The 9,329-nt window shown below is 43.6% G+C and overlaps 1 protein-coding gene across 1 annotated transcript; it reads left to right on the top strand.

Moving 5' to 3' along the window:
- Positions 1-720: 720 nt before the first annotated feature.
- LOC145867243 (E3 ubiquitin/ISG15 ligase TRIM25-like) lies at positions 721-2,358 on the top strand. Its single transcript, XM_082971317.1, has 2 exons — positions 721-1,372; positions 1,804-2,358. Exons 1-2 carry the CDS (start codon positions 776-778, stop codon positions 2,002-2,004), a joined length of 798 nt encoding a protein of 265 aa, XP_082827443.1. The 5' UTR covers positions 721-775; the 3' UTR covers positions 2,005-2,358.
- The last annotated feature ends 6,971 nt before the right edge of the window (positions 2,359-9,329 follow it).

Here is a 9,329-nt window from a genome sequence, read left to right as displayed (position 1 = left end):
GATATTACTGCACTGTTGGAGCTGGGAACACAAGCATTGTTAGATATTACTGCACTGTTGGAGCTGGGAACACAAGCATTGTTAGATATTACTGCACTGTTGGAGCTGGGAACACAAGCATTGTTAGATATTACTGCACTGTTGGAACCAGGAACACAAGCATTGTTAGATATTACTGCACTGTTGGAACCAGGAACACAAGCATTGTTAGATATTACTGCACTGTTGGAACCAGGAACACAAGCATTTCACTTCACCCACAATAACAACTGATAAATATGTGTATGTAACCAATAAAATAAAATGTGATTGTATTGTTGAAAGTGTTAGATAATTCTCAATCCGTGTTGTGTCTTGTCTAAGAACAGCCCTTAGCCGTGGTTCTGTATAATAGCCATATATCACACCTCCTCAGGACTTATTGATTTATAAGGCATTATAAAGGTGATTAAAATAATGATACATACGTACTTCATAGAAAACTGTTACCCTTCATATATTCTAACAACTCACATTTTAAGATTCATTATGTCATTTGTTCCATGTTAAGGGCTCTAACATTGGAACAAAACTATTTGTCTCCCTCTTGATGTTGCTTGCAGTTCCTCTCTCTCTTCCTGCATTCCTCTAACCCCTCCCTCCCTCCCTCCCTCTAACCCCACCCCTCTGGCAGAACCAGGAAGTCCCTCCCCCTCCCACAAACTCTCTTCTGAGGAAACGAAACTGATCTGAGTCTCTGTGTCGTCTGTCTGTGTGAGAGTGAACAACCGTCCAAATGGCTCAACAGGGAGTTCTGCTGGACCAGGACCAGTTCTGTTGTTCTGTCTGTCTGGATCTACTGAAGGAACCAGTCACCATCCCCTGTGGGCACAGTTACTGTAGGAGCTGTATTGAGGGCTGCTGGGATCAGGATGTTCTGAAAGGGGTCTATAGCTGTCCTCAGTGCAGACAGACCTTCAGTCCGAGGCCGACGCTGAGTAAAAATAACATGTTGGCTGAGGTGGTGGAGAAACTGAAGAAGACAGGACTCCAGGCTGCTCCCCCTCCTGCTCTGTGCTATGCTGGACCTAGAGATGTGGCGTGTGATTTCTGCACTGGGACCAGAAAGCAGAAAGCCCTCATGTCCTGTCTGGCGTGTCTGGCCTCTTACTGTGAGACTCACCTCCAATCTCACTACGAATTTCCTGCTTTGAAGAGGCACAAGCTGGTCAAAGCCACCGCACAACTACAGGAGAAGATCTGCTCTCATCATGACAAACTGCTGGAGGTTTACTGTCGTACCGATCAGCAGTGTATCTGTCTGATGTGTACAATGGACGAACATAAAGGCCATGATACAGTGTCAGCTGCAGCAGAGAGGACTGAGAAACAGGTAAGACCAGAACAACTTGTTGGTGACTGTCTGATAAACAAAGAATTAAAGATACAGTAGGAACTAAGGCTGTTTGAATATGAGATCATTGAAATGAAATGGATCCTCAGCAGAACAAATATGAACACAAACCTTGAGTATATAGATATGTCAACCCAGATTCTCCAGATGTATCACCATTTTATAATGTCAAACACTATTATCATTCTGAATGCCCTTTTATGAGTCCAAGTTCAGTCTCAACCTGTTGATACATGTAGTCCTACCATAAAAGCTATAATCATTCACATAGCAACAAATAAATATCATTTAGTAAATGGACCATCCATTTTTTAGACCTTCCTCTCTATGGGCCCTATGTCACATTACTATACTATTGATCTACTGGACTAATAAAGCTTGATAGCTCATTGAAGAGTGATTCTCCACAGAGGCAGCTGGGGATGAGTCAGCAGAAGGTCCAGCAGAGATTCCAGGAGAGAGAGAAGGAGCTGAAGGAGCTCCAACAGGCTGTGGAGTCTTTCAAGGTGAGTATTGTTGACCAGAGGAGACACACCATTTCACCTGTCTCCTCCAGTCAGAGAGAGAGAGAGAGAGAGAGAGGTAGAGGGGCCCCTATCCAATCCCACTGACCCGACTGTTGGGAACAGGTTGTCACTGCTGAGGCAGTGAAGAAAGTAGAGGAGGATGGGTCAAGGCTGAGGGATCCTGAGAGGATCCCTGTGAGTAGTAGATCTGTGACAGCATAGAGGGATGGGCCAACCAGTGATATATGCTTCAGTAAGGTTGGCTTCTTAGTGTTCATAGCAATGGTTATCAACTGTACCGCAGAAATGGAATGTAAATCACAGAAAAAAAATATGTTTTGGTGGCAGCTGCAGAGAAGTATTTGGTCATACTAGATTTGACTTCAGAAGAGTTCCAGGGTGTGTTGAGTGGTGGTGTCCCGTCCTCCCAGGCCGTTGGCCTGGTGCAGGAGCAGATAGGGTCAAAGTAGTGGAATGGGGTAGTGGGTTTTAATGAGTGTAGGGTTAGTTGGCCTGGTGCAGGAGCAGATAGGGTCAAAGTAGTGGAATGGGGGTAGTGGGTTTTAATGAGTGTAGGGTTAGTTGGCCTGGTGCAGGAGCAGATAGGGTCAAAGTAGTGGAATGGGGTAGTGGGTTTTAATGAGTGTGGGGTTAGTTGGCCTGGTGCAGGAGCAGATAGGGTCAAAGTAGTGGAATGGGCTAGTGGGTTTTAATGAGTGTAGGGTTAGTTGGCCTGGTGCAGGAGCAGATAGGGTCAAAGTAGTGGAATGGGGTAGTGGGTTTTAATGAGTGTAGGGTTAGTTGGCCTGGTGCAGGAGCAGATAGGGTCAAAGTAGTGGAATGGGGTAGTGGGTTTTAATGAGTGTAGGGTTAGTTGGCCTGGTGCAGGAGCAGATAGGGTCAAAGTAGTGGAATGGGGTAGTGGGTTTTAATGAGTGTAGGGTTAGTTAGAAGGGTGTTTTTTAGTATTATCATAATTTCCCCTTTTCCCATTTTGTATCCCATAATATCATGGATTTATATTATAGTCCAGTTGAGGCAGGTGAGATGCCTTTGGATATACGACGTAATAAATTGTCATTAGCTTATTGGGTTGAAAGGCTGTGAGGTTGAGCATCCCACTGCTACTGTTCTAGATGACTGTTGGGAATATACTAGTAGACAAGGCAGTGGTTTTGGTTGGACAGTTGGAAAGCTTGCTGATGAGAGTAGTTTCAGGGAGTTGGAGGTTGGCCCTTTCTGTGGTGATAGGAGATGTTCCTCCATGGTTACTCCCAGATCCTGTTGTTGATCTAACCTTGGTAGACAAAAGGAAAAGATTGGGTCAGAAGTCAGTGATAAAGGGAAACTGGTTGACAATTACATTGGTAGAAGTTGTTATGCTTTTTTACCTCTTTTCACAGATGGATCCAAGGGCCCAGATAGTGGGCCCACAGGAGCAGGTGTTTACCTTCCTGAATGTGATGTGCAGATATGTAGAAGACTAACAGATGAACTGTCAGTGTACTCAGTTGAACTGTTGGTGATAATAGTTGTCCTCCAGTGGGTGGAGGACGTACAGCCTGTTAGAGTTATAGTATCCTCAGATTCTCTGTCTGTATTGAATAGTTTATCATCTGGTAAATCTATTAGGAGTGACCTACTATTGGAGGTATTAATGTTATTATGGAGAATTGAGAGAATGGGTCTAGTAGTGAGATTCTGCTGGGTCCCAGCACATTCAGGTGTGGAATGGAATGAAATTGTAGACTAGTTAGCTAAAATAACTTTAAAACAAGATATAATATATATTAATGTTCCACTGGGTACAGGTGAGGACAAATGTGAGATCAGAGACATTTGGGGGGGTTGGAAGGGATTTGGGGGATGGGGGAGGGTCTATTAGAAGTTAGTAGGGATCTTTTTTATTTTCTCAGAAGTACTGAGTTAGGTAGGAGGATTTAGAAATGGTGTAAACCGTGATTGAACACACTCCAGCACAGTAGGAGGCGCCATGCTCCTTTAACGTTGGTTTGAGGACCGCCATTATACCATAGAAGAAGAAGAAGTTGGTAACGTGAGGTTTTGTCGTTCGTGAAGAGTGCAGCTATTCTTTTGCCTATTTTCCAAATGTATTTTGTCATGGTGGGAGGGTTTGTTTATTGGTTTCCGCTGTTTATCGGTTAGAGTTGAGGAGGGAGTAGGGTAGTTTGATGTCCTCAACCGAGTGGAGAAGAAACGCTGTCTCTTCAGGTGCGTTGTGGAGAATGGTGTGGAGGAATTATTGATCCTGGTCGGTGAACAGGTGGGAGAGGAACATATACACTCTGTATCCAGAATGAACAAGGCGGTGGTTGTGGTAATGTAAAAGGTGAGTCTTGTTACCCGGCTAGTTACCAGTATGATTTATGTGAGGGGTGTGTTGGTGCTGATTTCGACAAGAGTAGTGGTGTCTAATCTGCCTCCGTTTATTACCACTGAACAGATCCGTAAAGAGTTGGTTCGTTTTGCTAAATGTGGAAGTGTTTTTCTGAACGAAATTCAAGGTTAAACAGGGGAGGGGTGGTACACAGGGTTTGTTAGCACACAGGAGCCCAGTGATATAATATTATATATATATAATATTACTATATGTCCCAGCTGTTTGCTGTGGTTTTGAAGTAATTCTCTTCCAGCCCGTGTTAACCTTGTAGGTTTACCTCAGGTAACTTATTAACTATCCTTGTAGGTTTACCTCAGGTAACTTATTATTAACTATCCTTGTAGGTTTACCTCAGGTAACTTATTATTAACCATCCTTGTAGGTTAACCTCAGGTAACTTATTATTAACTATCCTTGTAGGTTTACCTCAGGTAACTTATTATTAACTATCCTTGTAGGTTTACCTCAGGTAACTTATTATTAACTAACCTTGTATGTTTACCTCAGGTAACTTATTATTAACAATCCTTGTAGGTTTACCTCAGGTAACTTATTATTAACTAACCTTGTAGGTTTACCTCAGGTAACTTATTATTAACTCTCCTTGTAGGTTTACCTCAGGTAACTTATTATCAACTATCCTTGTAGGTTTACCTCAGGTAACTTATTATTAACTAACCTTGTAGGTTTACATCAGGTAACTTACTATTAACTAGGTTACAGCTACTTGGTGAGGAAGCTCACTGTTCACCTGGTTATAGATTGTAGTGACCTACAGGGATGGTTGGCGCAAAGCCTTCAAACGTTAAACATGTTCTGGTCATGGTTAACTGTATATATATTTTTTTTATATATAAAAAGGTGTAAATTCTCAAGAAATCGCATGTCCCTGTCCTCTTTTTCAAGATGTGGCCGATTTAAACAGTCAGAAGAAAGAATAAAAAGAAATAACCTTTTTTTATTTGTTTCTAAATGGCTGCTGGGTAATATGATAATCGTTGAAATCTGTTGGTTCGTAGACATCAAATAGAGAGAATGCTGCGCAGGTTCACTGAGTTGTAAACCTAATGGATAGGTGGAGATCATTGATTTGTAGCTCTGACTCAGTTGCTACCTCAGATTATGAGCCTATCAAGTGTGGTGAATGAGGTATGTAGTTCCCACAGAAGACCACAGGGAGGAGCAAGAGAGATATAAACCCATACAGTTTATCTCTTTAAGTACCCTGAACCTAACAATCAATCTAATGTATTTATAAAGTCCTTTTTACATCAGCAGATGTCACAAAGTGCTGTACAGAAACTCTAACCCTACGTATAACCTGTTTTATCCTGAACCCTAATTCTAGGGTAGGGTAGCCTACAACCCCTTTAGAAACTATTATAGTAATAATATTATGTTAGTAAATACCATTATAGTACTAAATAGGTTCTATTGTTATTTTTTTAATAAAACCTATGTATAGTACTTAGCATTTAACTGTTTTTTTGTTATTTTATTATATTTATTATTTAGAGGAGTCTGTCTAAATAATGAAAAGTTAAGTTACTGCTACACTTTTTAATGAAACCTTTATTTAACCAGGTGGGCCAGTTGAGAACAAGTCCTTTATTTAACCAGGTAGGCCAGTTGAGAACAAGTTCTCATTTACAACTGCGACCTGGCCAAGATAAAGCAAAGCAGTGTGACACAAACAACAACACAGAGTTACACATGGAATAAACAAACGTACAGTCAATAACACAATAGAAAAGTCTATATACAGTTGTGCAAATGAGGTAAGATAAAGGAGGTAAGTTAATAAATAGGCTGTGGTGGCGAAATAATTACAATGTAGCAATTAAACACTGGAGTGATAGATGTGCAGAAGATGAATTTGCAAGTTGAGATACTATTAACCTGTTAGGGCTAGGGGGCAGCATTGACACGGCTGGATAAAAAACATACCCGATTTAATCTGGTTACCACTCCTACTCAGTAACTAGAATATGCATATACTTATTACATATGGATAGAAAACACCCTAAATTTTCTAAAACTGTTTGAATGGTGTCTGTGAGTATAACAGAACTCAAATGGCAGGTCAAAACCTGAGAGATTCCTTTACAGGAAGTGGCCTGTCTGACCATTTCTGGAACTTCTTTGCCATCTCTATCATTTACTAAGGATCTCTGCTCTAACGTGACACTTCCCACGTCGTCCATAGGCTCTCATAGCCCGGGAAAAAAGAGAATGTCGTCATTCCAGCCCCAGGCTGAAACACATTATCGCCTTTCTCAAGTGGCCCATCAAGAGACACTAGCTTATGCGCGTGACCCCGACCGCCCCCGCCTTTGGATTTTTTCCTCTGTTTGCCGAAAAGGAGATTCCCTGTCGGAATTTTACCGCTTTTCTACGAGAAAAATGACGTAAAAATTGATTTTAAACAGCGGTTGACATGCTTCGACGTACGGCAATTGAATACTTTGAATTTTATTGTCAGCGCTCTGCACAGGCAGCAGTGGAGGACAGTGATCAGATCTTTACTGAGCTGATCCGCTCCATTGAGAGAAGGAGCTCTGAGGTGAAGGAGCTGATCAGAGCCCAAGAGAAGGCTCAAGTGAGTGAAGCTGAAGGAGTCCTGGAGCAACTGAAGCAGGAGATAGCTGAGCTGAGGAAGAGAAGCACTGAGCTGGAGCAGCTCTCACACACAGGGGATCACATCCATTTCCTCCAGGTAACTAAACTGTCTTGTTACATGTGATATGAAATTAACTTAATGTGAAACTATTCATCTCAATCATTATGTTGTCCTGCCTGTCTCCCTCTGTCCCTCTCTCTCTCTCTCTCTGTCCCTCTCTCTGTCTCGCTGTCCCTCTCTCTGTCTGTGTCCCTCTCTCTGTCTCGCTGTCCCTCTCTCTCTCCCTGTCCCTCTCTCTCTCTCTGTTCCCTCTCTGTCCCTCTGTCCCTCTCTCTCTCTCTGTCCCTCTCTCTCTCTGTCCCTCTCTCTCTCTGTCCCTCTCTCTCTCTGTCCCTCTCTCTCTCTGTCCCTCTCTCTCTCTCCCTCTCTCTCTCTCCCTCTCTCTCTCTGTCCCTCTCTCTCTCTCCCTCTCTCTCTCTCTCTCTCTCTCTGTCCCTCTCTCTCTCTCTCGTCCCCCTCTCTCTCTCTCTCTCTCTCTCTCTCTCTCTCTGTCTCTCTCTCTCTCTCTGTCCATCCTCTCTCTCTGTCTCTCTCTGTCCCTCCTCTCTCTGTCTCTCTCTGTCCCTCCTCTCTCTCTCTCTCTCTGTCTCTCTCTGTCCCTCCTCTCTCTGTCCTTCTCTCTCTATCTCTCTTTCCCTCTGTCCCACTCTCTCTGTGTCCCACTCTCTCTGTGTCCCACTCTCTCTGTGTCCCTCTCTCTCTGTGTCCCTCTGTCTGTGTCCCCCTGTCCCTCTGTCTGTGTCCCCCTGTCCCTCTGTCTGTGTCCCTCTCTCTCTCGTGTCTCTCTGTCCCTCTGTGTTCCTCTCTCTGGGTCTCTGTGTCCCTCTCTCTGGGTCTCTGTGTCCCCCTCTCTTGGTGTCTCTCTCTCTGTTCCTCTGTCTCTCTCTCTGTTCCTCTGTCTCTCTCTCTGTTCCTCTGTCTCTCTCTCTGTTCCTCTGTCTCTCTCTGTGTGTCTCTCTCTCTGTCTCTCTCTCTGTGTCTCTCTGTGTCTATCTGTCTGTGTCTCTGTCTCTCTCTCTGTCTCTCTCTCTGTCTCTCTCTCTGTCTCTCTCTGTCTCTCTCTCTCTGTCTCTCTGTCTCCAGAGTTATCAGTCTCTCTCCAGTATCAGTGTATCTTCAGACTTACCCCGGCATCGTTGTCCGTCCTCTTCAGTACTTTGGAGATGTGAGTAAGACTGTGTCTGAACTGATGACGAGAAACTAGAAGACTTCCTTAAAGGAGAATGGACCAAGATCTCCACTACAGGTGTGTTGAAAACAATCAGAACATCAACTTTAGACCATTGAAAGTTCCCTACTGGTCATATACATGTGGAATATGGTATGATGATAACATTCCCTCTCTCTGTCAATGTGTTTGTGTGTCTGTAGTGAATATAGTGGAGGTTGTTCTGCCTCCAGAGCCCAAGACCAGAGAACAGTTGTTAACAATGTGAGTCTCTTTATTGTGAAGTAACTAACAGTCTCTTTTTACTGCCACTCCTAACAATCCCTCTAGAAATATATAGCAATAGTAGATCTAATCAAAGACTGGGTATCTATCTGACTCCTCATATTTCTCTGATTTGATCTCTGCTGTGCTCTAATCAAAGACAGGGTAGATACAGTATCTGACTTAACTTATTGTTCTGACTCCCCTCATTGGTCTCTGCTCTTCTCCCAGATTCCTGTCAGCTCACACTGGACCCAAACACAGCACACACACGCCTCTCTCTGTCTGAAGGGAACAGAAAGGTGACCTGTACAGGCCAAGTCCAACCATATCCTGGCCATCCAGACAGATTCACCAACTACGTGTGCAGGTGTCTGTGTAGAGAGGGTCTGTCTGGACGCTGTTACTGGGAGGTGGGAGTGGAGTGGTGTTGTTTATTACAGCAGGTCTCATATAAAGACATCAGCAGAACAGGGTCAGGTGGTGGATTTGGACACAATAACAAGTCCTGGAGTTTACAGTGCTGTGGTGATGGTTATTGTTTCAGACACAATAATGTTGTGACTAAAGTATCAGGCCCTCAGTCCTCCAGAGTAGGAGTGTACCTGGATCACAAGGCAGGTTACTCTGTCCTTCTACAGAGTGTCTCTGACACAATGACCCTCCTCCACAGAGTCCAGACCACATTCACTCAGCCCCTCTATCCTGGGTTTAGTATCTATTATAATGGTACTGCTGAGCTGGTTAAACTGTAGTAGGGTCCACATAGATACTAGTCATGCTGGTGTAGTCTATAGCTGAGCTGGTTAAACTGTAGTAGGGTCCACATAGATACTAGTCACGCTGGTGTAGTCTATAGCTGAGCTGGTTAAACTGTAGTAGGGTCCACATAGATACTAGTCACGCTGGTGTAGTCT

The sequence above is a fragment of the Salmo salar genome, unplaced genomic scaffold (genome assembly GCF_965601325.2).
Source record: "Salmo salar unplaced genomic scaffold, fSalSal1 ptg000257l, whole genome shotgun sequence".
NCBI classification, from domain to species: domain Eukaryota; kingdom Metazoa; phylum Chordata; class Actinopteri; order Salmoniformes; family Salmonidae; genus Salmo; species Salmo salar.
The sequence above is the reverse complement of the archived record's forward strand: the minus strand, read 5'-3'. Positions and strand labels throughout refer to the sequence as shown.

What these genes read in the sequence shown, in the direction of transcription:
- LOC145867243 (XM_082971317.1), top strand. Translation starts at nt 776, where the DNA reads ATGGCTCAACAGGGAGTTCTGCTGGACCAGGACCAGTTCTGTTGTTCT. An exon ending in CAGAGAGGACTGAGAAACAG is followed by an intron (nt 1,373 to 1,803) that starts GTAAGACCAGAA and finishes GATTCTCCACAG; the next exon opens with AGGCAGCTGGGGATGAGTCA.